This window comes from Delphinapterus leucas, chromosome 3 (assembly GCF_059928025.1).
Source record: "Delphinapterus leucas isolate spDelLeu-1000000601 "Yukka" chromosome 3, BTC_Dleu_Yukka2, whole genome shotgun sequence".
Classification (NCBI taxonomy): domain Eukaryota; kingdom Metazoa; phylum Chordata; class Mammalia; order Artiodactyla; family Monodontidae; genus Delphinapterus; species Delphinapterus leucas.
The window spans coordinates 110,763,948-110,778,290 of NC_143131.1; the positions used below are offsets into that span (position 1 = coordinate 110,763,948).

Genomic DNA, 14,343 nt, shown 5'->3' on the forward strand with positions numbered 1-14,343 from the left:
TTTCAACAAAATTCAACATCCGCTTACGATAAAAACCCTCCAGAAAGTAGGCAAAGAGGGAACCTGCCTCAACATAATAAAGGCCATATATGACAAACCCATGGTCAACATCATCCTCAATGGTGAAAAACTGAAACCATTTCCACTAAGATCAGGAACAAGACAAGGCTGCCCACTCTCACCACTATTATTCAACATAGTTTTGGAAGGTTTAGCCACAGCAATCAGAGAAGAAAAAGAAATAAAAGGAACACAAATCAGAAAAGAAGTAAAGCTGTCACTGTTTGCAGATGACATGATACTATACATAGAGAATCCTAAAGATGCTACCAGAAAACTACTAGAGCTAGTCAATGAATGTGGTAAAGGAGCAGGATACAAAATTAATGCACAGAGATGTCTTGCATTCGTCTACACTAACAACAAAAAATCTGAAAGTGAAATTAAGGAACACTCCCATTTACCATTGCAACAAAAAGAATAAAATACCTAGGAATAAACCTACCTAAGGAGAAAAAGGACCTGTATGCAGAAAACTATAAGACACTGAGGAAAGAAATTAGATGATACAAATAGATGGAGAGATATACCATGTTCTTGGATTGGAAGAATCAACATTGTGAAAATGACTATACTACCCAAAGCAATCTACAGATTCAATGCAATCCCTATCAAACTACCACTGGCATTTTCACAGAACTAGAACAAAGAATTTCACAATTTGTATGGAAACACAAAAGACCCCAAATAGCCAACGCAATCTTGAAGAAAGAAAAATAGAGCTGGAGGAGTCAGGCTCCCTGACTTCAGACTATACTACAAAGCTACAGTAATCAAGAGAATATGGTACTGGCACATAAACAGAAATATAGATCAATGGAACAGGATAGAAAGCCCAGAGATAAACCCACACAGATATGGTCACCTTATCTTTGATAAAGGAGGCAAGAATATACAGTGGAGAAAAGATAGCCTCTTCAATAAGTGGTGCTGGGAAAACTGGACAGCTACATTTAAAAGAATGAAACTAGAACTCTCCCTAACACCATACACAAAAATAAACTCCAAATGGATTAAAGATCTAAATGTAAGGCCAGGCACTATCAAACTCTTAGAGGAAAACACAGGCAGAACACTCTATGACATACATCACAGCAAGATCCTTTTTGACCCACCTCCCAGAGAAATGGAAATAAAAACAAAAATACACAAATGGGACCTAATGAAACTTAAAAGCTTTTTCACAGCAAAGGACACCATAAACAAGACAACCCTCAGAATGGGAGAAAATATTTGCAAATGAAGCAACAGACAAAGGATTAATCTCCAAAATTCACAAGCAGTCCATGCAGCTCGATATCAAAAAAGCAAACAACCCAATCCAAAAATGGGCAGAAGACCTAAACAGACATTTCCCCAAAGAAGATATACAGAATGCCAACAAACATATGAAAGAGTGCTCAACATCATTAATCATTAGAGAAATGCAAATCAAAACTACAGTGAGCTATCACCTCACACCAGTCAGAATGGCCATCATCAAGAAACCTACAAACAATAAATGCTAGAGAGGGTGTGGAGAAAAGGGAACCCTCTTGCACTGTTGGTGGGAACGTAAATTGATACAGCTACTATGGAGAACAGTATGGAGGTTCCTTAAAAAACTAAAAATAGCACTACCATATGACCCATCAATCCCACTCCTGGGCATATACCCTGAGCAAACCATAATTCAAAAAGAGTCATGTACCACAATGTTCACTGAAGCACTATTTACAATAACCAGGACATGGAAGCAACCTAAGTGTCCATCGACAGATGAATGGATAAAGAAGATGTGGCACATATATACAATGGAATATTACCCAGCCATAAAAAGAAACGAAATTGAGTTATTTGGAGTGAGGTGGATGGACCTAGAGTCTGTCAAACAGAGCGAAGTAAGTCCGAAAGAGAAAGACAAATACCATATGCTAACATATATATATGGAATCTAAAAAAAAAAAAAAAAAAAAAGGTCAAGAAGAAACTAGCGGCAGCACAGGAAAAAAGACACAGACCTACTAGAGAATGGACTTGAGGTTATGGGGAGGGGGAAGGGTAAGCTGGGACAAAGTGAGAGAGTGGCATGGACGTATATACACTACAAAATGTAAAACCAATAGCTAGTGGGAAGCAGCTGTATAGCACAGGGAGATCAGCTCGGTGCTTTGTGACCACCTAGAGGGGTGGGATAGGGAGGGTGGGAGAGAGGGAGATGCAAGAGGGAAGAGATATGGGAACATATGTGTATGTATAACTGATTCACTTTGTTATAAAAAAAAAAGAAATCATACAATATTTTGTGCCTTTTTTCTTTCGCTCAACATTAAGGTATATAATTTTCTATTTGCAGATATACCATTCTATTGCTGAAGGGTCATTTGAGTTGTTTCCAGACTTTGACTTTTCAAATCGTGTTGCTGGGAACATTATGGAGCATGCCTTTTGGTGACACAGCCAAGCTTCTTAAAAGAATTGTCAGGCTTCCCTGGTGGCGCAGTGGTTGAGAGTCCACCAGCCGATGCAGGGGACGCGGGTTCGTGCCCCGGTCTGGGAAGATCCCACGTGCCGCGGAGCGGCTGGGCCCGTGAGCCATGGCCGCTAAGCCTGCGCGTCCAGAGCCCGTGCTCTGCAACGGGAGAGGCCACAACAGTGAGAGGACCGCGTACCGCCAAAAAAAAAAAAAAAAAAGAATTGTCCACACTTGCTGAGTTGACATCCTTACCTCCCATCCACTCCTCAGTCCATCATAATCAGTTTCTGCTTCCAACCTCCCCTGTCTCAGGAGCACCAGCAGGTGTTTTTGCGGCAGCATCCTATGGGTACAGCTTAGCCATCGACAATGCTGACAGGTTCTATTCTCCTCTAGCCTCTCTGGCTGCTCCTGCTCAGCCTTTATTTGGAACTCCTACCCCCATCGTTCCTCTCCTGTCAGGATTCCCAGGCCCTGCAACCAGACCTCTCTTTTCCTCAGTCGACTCTCCCTCAAAGAAACATTTTCTTTCTTGCTGCTGGTCCTCTGCACATGCTGTTCCCTTTGCTGAGAATGCCCTTCCTCCTCTTCTCCTCCAGCTGCCAATCCTTCAAGACTCTGCTTAGATTTGAAATCCCTTCTGTCCCGCTGTCCTGACCTCTTGGTGGCCTAGCACTCCATGTACCCTGGGATGCAGACCCTCGAGGCAGTGAACTGCCTCATGACATGAGCTGTGTGCTCATGAGGGCAGGGTCGTGTCTTGTCCATCCCTGTGTCCTCAGCCTCCAACACTAGGTCTGATGCATAGTGGATGCTCAATAAATGAGCTGAATGAATGAATCTACATAAATTAGAAAAAGAATGCTAAAAACCCATAGACTAAGAACGATATGTTTTAAAAGACCACTGTAGGGACTTCCCTGGTGGTCCAGTGGTAAAGAATCTGCCTTACAATGCAGGGGACGTGGGTTCAATCCCACATGCTGCAGGGCAACTAAGCCCACGTGCCCTGGAGCCTGTGCGCCACAACTAGAGAAGTGAAAACCCGCATGCCACAACTAAAGAGGAGACTGTGCACCACAACGAAAGATCCCGCATGCCTCAATGAAGATCCCGCATGCCTCAACTAAGACCCAATGCAGCCAAAAATATATAAAATAAATAAATAATAAATAAATAAATAATAAAATAAAAGACCACTGTATTTTCTTCTCTAGGAAGGGAGGGTAGCACATGAACACATAAAGATACATCTGAACTATCATTCATGGGGCCCAAGTCCCCAGACTGGGCTACGTTATACCCACAAATTATCTTTTATTTGGAGAGGGCAGCTTGATTTCAGTCCAGCTGATGGTTATTCTGAAACGAACAACCAACCACACACCCACCCATTAGCCATCCCTGAGTACAGACAAACCCCAAGCTCTCACCTCCTCCAGGGCCTTCTTGCCCTAACTAGTGGCTCCAAAGCACTGGCCTATTCTGGGAATTTCCACATATGTTTCCATCACACATCAAGAGAAAAATCTTCCCAGAATGATCCCACCAGAATCATGATTCAAATGTCAGATTCAGATCATATTTTCCATCTTTCCTCATTGAAAGAACGATGTGGCTCTTGATGAAGCTGAGGCCAGGACAATTATGGAAGGGAAGCTGTATCCACAGCTGTGATGTGCTGGACAAGAGGATGGCTACCAGAGGCACAGCACAGGCTTAGGCTAATGCCAAGGAAATCCACACGTGCAGCCAAGCAGGGTAACGTCAGGTAAGAGGCCTGCTCACTCCCCCAGCTCTGCCCTGGCACCAGCCACACCGCTGGAGTGGGAGGTTTGGGCAGCAAATCACAACCCGTTTTCTAGCCTCCATACATTCTGCTTCTACCACATAGAGCCTGGGCAGGATGGCTCAGCTTCCAATTGAGACTCCATGGGCTGAAAAAGCACTGGACATGAGGCCTGCCCTCTGCAGCTAGGCAACAACACATTTCTGCATCATCAAGTTCTTTTCCAGATCCAGGGGCAGCAGCTGTGACTAACTGACTCAGAAGATGTGGCATCTATATACAATGGAATATTACTCAGCCATAAAAAGAAACGAAATTGAGTTATTTGGAGTGAGGTGGATGGACCTAGAGTCTGTCATACAGAGTGAAGTAAGTCAGAAAGAGATAGACAAATACCGTATGCTAACACATATATATGGAATCTAAAAAAAAAAAGGTCATGAAGAACCTAGGGGTAAGATGGGAATAAAGTCACAGACTTACTAGAGAATGGACTTGAGGATATGGGGATGGGGAAGGGTAAGCTGTGCCAAAGTGAGAGAGTGCCATGGACATATATACACTACCAAACGTAAAATAGATAGCTAGTGAGAAGCAGCCGCATAGCACAGGGAGATCAGCTCGGTGCTTTGTGACCACCTAGATGGGTGGGATAGGGAGGGTGGGAGGGAGGGAGACGCAGGAGGGAAGAGATATGGGAACAGATGTATAACTAATTCACTTTGCTATAAAGCAGAAACTAACACACCATTGTAAAGCAATTATACTCCAATAAAGATGTTAAAAAAAAAAAAAGCCAGGGGGCACTCTTGAACAGCAAGGGTCCAAAGCTAAAGGCCGCAGTAGTGACCTGCCCCCAAACCCAGGGTGGAGGGACATGTCACCAAAATTTCACATTGTGAAACTCTTGACAAAAAGCAACAAAAACCTGAAGAGCATTTTTGAATTCTGGGCTGGCTCTGGATGTCAGCTCCTGGAAAGCAAAGGCTGTGTTATTTCTCTCCTGACAGGATTTAGCAGTCAGGTGGAAATTCTCAGACCCACTTGAGTTAATGGCAAAAACCCACTCTGATTCAATAACATCATGTTTATCGTGATCTACCCACAAGGATTATCCTGCCTGGGGGGCTGGTCAAGGATCTGCCAACTGCCTTGGAGGCTCCATCTGTGGAAGGCGTGGGGAACTCCAGGTCACTGCCCATCAAGAGCTATCATCAAGGTAGGCCAGCCCTAGGTCTGGAAAACAGGCTGGAACCTTCTTGCCCCTTCAGGCCGAGGGCAAGTGACTTCCCGAGTCATCAGATGAGATGAAGAGGCAGCAGTGGGGAGAGCACTGGGCTGTGAAATGGGAGAACAGGGCACAAGGCCTCTGCCTCCAATTGCTGTTGGTGCCCCCTTGGATAGTCTCCACCCCACCTGCCTCACAGGTCGTGCTGAGGCCCCAGTGACACAGTGATAGGGTGAACGGGCCACTGCAGGCTGCAAAGTACTGTGCCTGTAGCCGTGGTCCTCAGGTGCGTTCTGCCTCCCCTAGGAAGCCTTCCTTGGCTGTTCGCACTGACACTGATGCACGTGTTCCTCTGTCAGCACCGGGCATGGACTGCATCATTTTCTCTCCCTGACAGCCTTGCCCACGGCATAGATCATCTGTGCAGATTATCTTGCCCCAGATCATCTGCACTGCCCTTTCACACACTTCCCCACCTCCAACTTGGCACCTTTCACCACCCAGGTAAGAAATGGGGACAGGGACTTCCCTGGTGGTCCAGCAGTTAAGACTCCATGCTCCAATGCATGGGGGCCCGGGTTCTAACCCTGGTCAGGGAACTAGATCCCTCATGCTGCAACTGAAGGTCCCGTGTGCCGCAACTAAGATCCGGCACAGCCAAATAAATAAATATTAAAAAAAGAAAGAAAGAAAGAAACTGGGGACAGTGGTGGCAGCGGGGCTCATGGCCCCCCAGCAAGTGGTGGAGGTGGGACTTAAAACCAGGCTCTCAGACACCAAATCCCACACTCCTTCCCCAGTCCCTGACACAAAGTCCAGGCAGGGGCAGGAAAGCGGAGGAGTGAGAGTCCCTCCTCAGAGTAATGACGTGCCCCAGCTGCCCAGCCCACCTCTGGCCCCAGCTCCAGGAAGTCTGTAGCACCCACCCCACCCCAGACACCCCCAGTCCACACCGTCCATTCACTTCCAGCCGCCCCATGTTGCCTCGCGTTGGCCACTGGGAGCAGCAGGAAGGACCCAGTGTCTGGAGCCAGGCACAGGACAAGGCTCAGCCCATCCCACAGAGGGTGCCGGAGACGTGTCAGTCATTCTGCCAAAGCTGCCAGGGAAAGGTGCAGGTGGCCCTGGCTGGTGGGCTAGGAGCCTCTGCTTACCTGTCGTGCCGCTTGTGAAACACACAATGGAGAGGTCACTGGGTTTCGGGGGCTGCAGAGGTGAGAAGAGGAGTGTGTTAAAGAGACCCTGTGTGCCCAGCCTGGGCTCCTCCACCAGCCAGCCCCTCTGAGCACACCCCCGTGTGTGCACTGTGTGAGGGTGCAGGCATGTGTCAGCACATGTGCATGGCCCTGCATGCTGTCATTGGAAAGGTGAGCAGGCAAGTCCCCAGGAAAGAGGAAGAAAAACCAAGGAAACCTAACTGGACATGGACGTCGATCTGTCCCACCAACCTCACACCTGCTCCTGCTGCCTCGCCTACTTGAGGCTGAGCTGAATTCTAATGGGATTGGGTTGCAGCGGCCATACCTAGGCCTCTATCAAAGATCTCACCGTTCTAGGGAATGTGACCCACTTCCTCCTTCCTTCCCACTTTCTCCCAAGTGTCTGGGTTTAGGCTTGGGAACGGAAAATGTAACCCAAGAACTGAGCTGCCCACTCTGTCACTAAGATTGCTCTGCATCAGGCCCTTGCCCTGGCACTGTGCACATAGTCCTGGGGTCACCAGGAGGAGCCCACCATGACCACTTGCATGTAGAGGATGGCTTCCCGGAGGAGGTGACATGAGTTGAGACTGAAGGACAAGCAAGATCTCTCCAGATGAAGTGACGGTGGGCATTCTGGGAGAGGAACCAGCCTGGGCACTGTCAGAGGCACAAGAGACAGCATGCTGCGGGGCCAGAGAGCAGCTCTCTAAGGCTGGGGCACAGTGTGTAGAGGTGGGGACATACCAGGGGCTACTCATGGTGAAGGGCCCTGGGAAGCAGGGATTGACCTGCTGAGGCCTGTGTGTGAGAAAGCTCACAGGCTGGTGAGAGCGGGAAGAGCTGAGCTGCAGAGGGAGCTGGAGGCAAGAGGCCTGGTTAGAAAGCTCAGAGCCCCTACAAGACCCTCCCAGGGGCTGTGACCCTCCCTGGTGACTCGAGTCCAGGGAGGATCACTCGGGGCCGACACACAGAAAAGTTCAGAGAGCAAAGATGAACAAAGACAGCAGATGCTACAAGGGGTCCGCTTCCGAGTCTGTTGCTGCTCCTGTCCATCCCATCCTCGGGAGAGACTGCTACATCGAAAGGGAAAACATAAGACCTCCCAAAGAAAAAGTTACTGGAGACCCAAGGGTGTCCAGGATTGGCTGCCCTTTTATCTCCCTCCCAATGTCTGACTCCCGTTCCAGGTCGTCCTGGGTGCCCCAAGGGGACATTTCCTGAGTTGCTTATTAACACAGAGCTGCTACTCTGGCCCCTCTACTGAGCCTTGTGCACAGCGAGGGAGTCTGTGAGGACGTGCCCTGGACACTATAGTGCTCAGTCAAAACCTGCTGGCAGATGAGCTTACCACAGGAACGTGGTGATTCCGCTGGCCACAGTCCTGGAAGAGGAAAACACTGTTTTTAAATGCTCGAGAGTTCTAATCAATCAAAATAAACTCAGCACAGTACGCCCTGTTCCCGCAGCAAGCCCACAGTCCCAGACTCCCTGCCCAGATGTGGCCCGCGCAGAGACTCCACCTCAGCGGTCTCTCCTCAGATACACATCCAGGCCTTGGCCACCCATGCATCCCAGACAGCGGCCTGGGGCCCAGGAAGAGGCTAAGCACTGTGCACATGCACAAGGGGGAGACAGCCTGAGGGGCCCACGGTACGTCTAGACGCATGCTCAAGACACAGTGGCTAGGTGGCCCGGGCTTGCAACTAAGTGGTCAGGGCTGGAGGGGAAGATGGGGGCTGCCAGCTTAGGTGTGGCCCCTAAAGCCATGGAGGGGCACAGGCCCTCCATGGCTTTGTGGGTACATTTAAGAGCAGACAGGGAGACAGGAGGAGAAATGGAGGGTCCACAGGCCTAGATCCAGGAGGGCACAGTGGGGGTCAGCTGCTACTGAGCAAAAGGCCTGAGGCCCCAGAGGATGTCCTGGGTCACTCCAGCAGGCCATAAGCTGCCACCAGCCTAATGTCTCTGCGGAGGCCATGCAAAGGAAAATTGGTTCTGCTGGCTGCTGGGGGTCTGCGACACAACTGCAAGAACCTCTCCAAGACTTCTGGACCTCAAGTTTACTACAGTCCTCAGGCTCAGACAGGCTGGCTGTTAGCTGGAAATGAGGAGGCTCCGGAGGCTGTGGGTGTGGCTCTGGGGCAGGCTGGCACCACCATCTACCTGTTGGTGCCTGTGTCACTAACTGTGCCAAATAACTGAGCCCATCTCAAAGAGGATGCCTGTGGGTACCAACCCCACTACCCACCACCAGCCCTTGTGAAGCCTGCCCTGTTTGAACCCTGACACACCCTGATGGCCCAAGACATCCATCCTAGGGCATAAGACGGGCAGATAACCGGCAGCTCTGGCTCAGCGGCCAACCAGCTGTGGCCAGGAAACAGCCCAGAAGCAGACCCTCACCTCCACAGCCTGCATGGACTTAATGACCACCCCGCAGTCTTGCCCTCTGTCTTTCAAAGCTTCCTCAAATGGTTCCATGAGGATGATCAGCTTGAGCCCTGGTGTCTCCTTCCTCTCCACGTGCTCCAGCAGAACCACGGCTTTCTGAGGTTTATCCACGATCACAGTGCTGATGTCGGCTGCAGGGACCACCAAGGAGAGTCAGGCTGTGCGGGCACAGGCTGTGACCGTGGGCAGCACATGCCAGGCAGTGGAACCATGGGCTGTGTGTGCCACATGATAAGCTTGTGTGTAAATAAATACATACGACAGGCCATGTGGGACATGTATTGTGTCCAGAGGAAAGTGCACAGAGCCTGGATGGAGCCAAGGGCAGAAGACTAGGGAGTCTCCCGGGGTAGATTCCAAGCATTCCTTTTCTTCAGGCTCAGCCCCCATCGTCCCTGGTCTGTTTGAGATATTTACCACCCCACAGCATCTTCCTCAAGCTGAAGTGAACTCAGAGGGTTGGCAGCCCTACGTGGAGGCTGGTACAGAGTCTCCTTCTTGGCAGCCCTACCCTGTGGAAGGAGCCTTTGGGTGAAGTCCAACTGGGGACAGCTGGACTCAGGAAGCCAACTCAAGGGCCAAAGTGGAAGCCCCCAGTGTTCTCTGAGAGCAGAAGCAAAGTACTTACTAGTGTCAAACAATCAGCATAAGCTGAAAAGGGCTGGGAGGAGGAGGTGGGGCTGGCTGCCAGGGGCAGGAGTGGGCAGCTGGGCTCACCTGTGTCGATGATGTAGCGGACTGCCCCTGGGCCCAGGGTGTCATAGAGCGGGACCACCACCATAGAGTATGTGTAGCAGGCAAGCTCTGCGATGATCCACTGTGGGGACACACAGGTTGGGGGGAAGGGGGAGCACAGAGCAGACAGCAGGGCTGCACTGCCCTCAGGCCTTAGGCACGGGGCTCCCTGATCGGGGTCCTGTGCCGAGAGCGCTCCGCACAAGGCAAGGGATCCATAAAGCTGACCCGTTGAGCCTGCTCCCCAACGGTCTTCTAAACTTGCTTGCCCCAGGGAATTACGGGACTCGAAATAACCCCAGGCCCACCTCCAGGGTTTGCATGGCCTTCTTCCCCAGATCCTTCTTCCCCCATGGCTCAGGGAGCCACTGTTTGGACAGCTAGGTAGGGTGTAGATGGAACTTGGCTGGAATGTCCAGCCCTGATGAGGGACAGAGCCAAGGGAGCGGGGGATGGCACGGACCAACGATCTCCAGTTTTCCTCTTGTCCCAGGCCCTACAGACAGCGGGAGCAGAGCTGTTCTACGGTACCCAAGCTTGTGTTCCACTGATGCTTCTAAAACCAGTTAAGGCAGGTGCTCACCTCTGGTCGATTTTGTGCAAAAATGCCGATAAACTGATCTGTACATGGTTTACAATTGTGCTGGAGAAGTCCAGACCCTAGAAATTCAGCCCTGTCGGCCACCTGCACACAAACATGGGGCAGTGATGGGAAAGCAAGGACTCTTCAGCAGGGAAGGGAGATCCCTAGGGGGGATTTCCAAGGTCTGAGGGAGCTCCCCAACTCCCTACTCAGTGATGCTGGAAGTCCTGAGAGGTTGCTGCCTGGAGTTTGGCAGACAGTCCAGGCAAGGAAAAAAATGACTCTCTGAGAGCCTCCAGGGTGCCCACAAGCCCCCCCCACCCCGCCAAGTGCCAGGTCTGTGTGGGTGGACAGGGTGGGGCCTGTCTTCTATTACTCACCTCCTGGTAGGACAGCCACTGATAAGGCTTCTTGGGATTCCTGAAGCCAAGACAGGGTCCATTCCCTACATAGAGATAAGCAGGCCTTGTGCCAGGGAGGAGGGCAGGGTGTGGGAGCCACTGAACCTGCCCATCAGACACCTGGATCAATATCCCATCCTGGGAGGCGGTGCATGGGCCAAATGAACTGCTCCCCAGCTGTCTGTCTAACCTGCTGAAGTCCAAGAAGGCCTAAAGTGCACAAGCATGGCATCTCCCCAGGGAGATCAGGAAGGCCCAAGAATGGGAACTGACACAGCGCTAGTTCCCACAATGACCTGTGTGATGCAGCCCCAAGAAGACATGGAGACCTGGGGGCCACTGGCCAGAGGTGGCAGTTTGCCTCTCTGTGACAACTCCCTTCACCCCACGCCATGGGTCACCCAGACATCTCGGAGGCTCAGGTTCAGAACCATGCCAGCCAGTAGCCTACTAGTTCAAGGCTCACGAGGGGCTGCAAATAGGAGATATAGAATATGAGCAAAGAGACAGCTTAAGGTCAGCAGTTCTCAGGGCTGTAATAAAGCTGAGGTCAGCCCTTTGGCCTCATAATGCAGCTACTTGTCTGGGTGGCAGGAGGGCCAAGAATGGCTTCTCTCCTCTGAACCTGGGCATGGCTCGCCTGCCATACCCCTGGAACCATGCTTGCTCACCCACACCCTTGCACCTGCTCAACCCCTGCCACAGCCCTTCCACACCCCCATGGCCCCTCTCACCTGAGATGCTAAGTCCACGGCGGAACACCTCGTACATGGTCCTGGCATCGTCATAGTAGTGGGTGAGCAGTTGAGGGCCATCCCCTATCACGGATCGCCGGGCCCCACCACTGTCCTATGAGCCAAGCACAGGCCAGAGAAGCTGGCTGATGCAGGCAGGCAGGGGTATCAGGAGAGGGCACCAGCATGCACCAGGCTGTACATGGCTTGGATACACACCTGGGCCACATAGTTGGAGCTGGGACACACTCTGTGTGCACTCACACACGTGGCCTACACGCACCTGGGCTGTACACACACAAACTCCACACACATTCATGTACACGTGGCTTGTACACACTGGACCTGTATGCATCCACACTCAAACACAGGCGGCTCATGCCCAGGGGCCCAGTACACTGGTCTCCCACACACATACCCACACACCAGGCAGCATACACTAAATGCCCAGAATCTTCAGTTACTGTTCATACACACCCGTGGTTCACTCATACAGCAGAGTGGGGAGTGCTGGCTAGAGTCAGGCTGCCCCTTGCATCAGGACCAACCTGCAAAGGTGTTGCTGCTATGCACGTAGGTTAAGAATCACTTGGGAGCTGTCTTTAGCTAAGAAGGCTGCCATCCATCATTCACGTAACAGTGTGATGAGTTGGAGGACTGGATGGGAAAAGAGGCCTAGAAGGCGGTGGAGGGAATGGCGTAGTAGATGCCTGGGCCCTCAGTAGTATGGATCCAGAGTGGGACTGTAGCAAACACCATCTGTGCTGGGGGGCGGGGGAAAGGAGCTGGGCTTCTCCTGCCTCTTTCCCTTCCACATGCCACCCCACCTCAGGCTCCCCAAACCCAGCACTCTCCAGTATCACGGCTCCACCTCTTCTCTGAGCACTATTTGGGCTGCACTGGGCTGGCCCATGGTCCGCTACCCCTCTTGGAACATCAGGTCTGAGGAAAAATGTGACAGAAACAGAGCCAACAGTCAAAACCACAGGCAGCACTCAGCTGTTCTGCAGTGGAAAGTTCTGTTTGGCCAGTGCTTCCTGAGCACCAGGCCCATGCAGGACCTCTGTGGGAATCTGGGGACAGATACAGTCAGACCTGGTTAGCACTCACAGAAATGAGACAGCAAGAGGCTGTGTGCCAGTGACAGAGGGGCTCAGTGGGCAGGTATGTCAGAGAGTGGCTGCTGAGCTGGGTTTTGAAGGATACAAAGAGGGGGCTTCCCTGATGGCGCAGTGGTTATGAATCTGCCTGCCAATGCAGGGGACACGGGTTTGAGCCCTGGTCCGGGAAGATCCCACATGCTGCAGAGCAACTAAGCCCATGCGCCACAACTACAGAGCCTGCACTCTAGAGCCCGCGAGCCACAATTACTGAGCCCATGTGCCACAACTACTGAAGCCCGCGTGCCTAGAGCCTGTGCTCCGCAACAAGAGGAGCCACCACAATGAGAAGTCCTTGCACTGCAACAAAGAGCAGCCCCCGCTTGCCGCAACTAGAGAAAGCCCATGCGCAGCAACAAAGACCCAACACAGCCAAAATAAATAAATTAATTAAATAAAGAAATAGAAAAAAGTTTTTTTAAAAACAAAAGGATTTACTGGGAAGAATGAGGAACAAGGAATGGCGGTTTCACCAGAGGCAACAGGGAGTGCAAACACATGGGGCAGGAGGCACCTGGGAGACTGTAGGCAATTCATCCCACTCCAAGTGGTAAATGGAGGAGGCCAGAAAGGCTCCAGATCAAGGTGAGGAGTCTGAGCTTTAGGTTGAGGGCAACGGGGAGCAAGCAAGGATTTTAAGCCAGGGTGAGTGACATGATATGAATTGTTTCCTACCGTGTAGCACACAGAGTAAATGCTACCAGGCCCTCTATGATCTGGGCCCCTCTTACCTCTCTTATCTCATTTCCTACCACTCTCCTTTCCTCCTTCACTATAGTCACTCCAGATTCCTACACTCCTGGGGGATGAAGCAAGGGAGGGCTCCATCCTCCCCAGGAAGGGAGACCTTAGCTGTGTCCATGCCCTGTCCTCCCAGCCAGACCCGTGAGGCGACTCACTCTGTGGTGCTCAACCTGACCCCATCCAGACCACTGTCACCTCCAGCCCAGAAGCCCCAGTTGCCTCCTCATGCCTGCCCCTGCCAAAGCCACAGCAAAAACTGGCCCTGTCTCTCCTACTACTGACAGCCTCAAATAAATCCAGGCTGTCCATCTCCAAGGGTCCCTGCCCAGTTAATGGGGCTTTGTCCTTGCTGGCCTCTCCAGATGAGTTGTAACTGTAAGCTTACCAAAAATAATTCATCTTAGTGCTTTCTCTGCATCATCTCACCAAATCCTTACCATAACTTTAGGAAGCAGATACTCTTTTTATTGCCCACTTGACACATGAGGAAACTGAGGCTCAGAGAGTTAAGAAACAGCCGAGGACCATCAGGCTAGTAAGAGGCACGGCCAGCCTGCAAACCCACGGCTGCTGGTAACCACAGGCTACTGACGCATCCGCAGCCCCTCTCCACCTCCCAGCCACACCACATGGATCGCCATTTCCCAAAGGCACCAGGTGTGTTATCACACACTCTCACCTCTGCACACATCATTCCCTCTGCTGGAAAAATGCCCTAAAGATCCCAGCCCTATCTCGACCTGAGCCCTCTCCCACCAGGCCAAACTCTGTCACGCTTTTGATCGGTACCTGCACGACATA

The 14,343-nt window shown here is 51.2% G+C and overlaps 1 protein-coding gene across 6 annotated transcripts in view; it reads right to left on the reverse strand.

Moving 5' to 3' along the window:
• The window catches only part of ACSL6 (acyl-CoA synthetase long chain family member 6), a 62,915-nt gene that overhangs the window by 29,362 nt on the left and 19,210 nt on the right, over positions 1 to 14,343 (reverse strand). For all 6 annotated transcript variants that reach the window (XR_002646741.2, XM_022588731.2, XM_022588730.2 and 3 more), the window contains 7 exons: positions 11,639 to 11,753; positions 10,884 to 10,948; positions 10,504 to 10,605; positions 9,903 to 10,002; positions 9,138 to 9,316; positions 8,083 to 8,115; positions 6,687 to 6,738 (listed from right to left, as the gene is read on the reverse strand). Coding sequence is in view for 5 of the 6 variants with exons in the window: in XM_022588731.2 (XP_022444439.1) it covers positions 6,687 to 6,738; positions 8,083 to 8,115; positions 9,138 to 9,316; positions 9,903 to 10,002; positions 10,504 to 10,605; positions 10,884 to 10,948; positions 11,639 to 11,753 (646 nt within the window). In the remaining variant the exon portion in view is untranslated. The remainder of the gene's footprint in view (positions 1 to 6,686; positions 6,739 to 8,082; positions 8,116 to 9,137; positions 9,317 to 9,902; positions 10,003 to 10,503; positions 10,606 to 10,883; positions 10,949 to 11,638; positions 11,754 to 14,343) is intronic.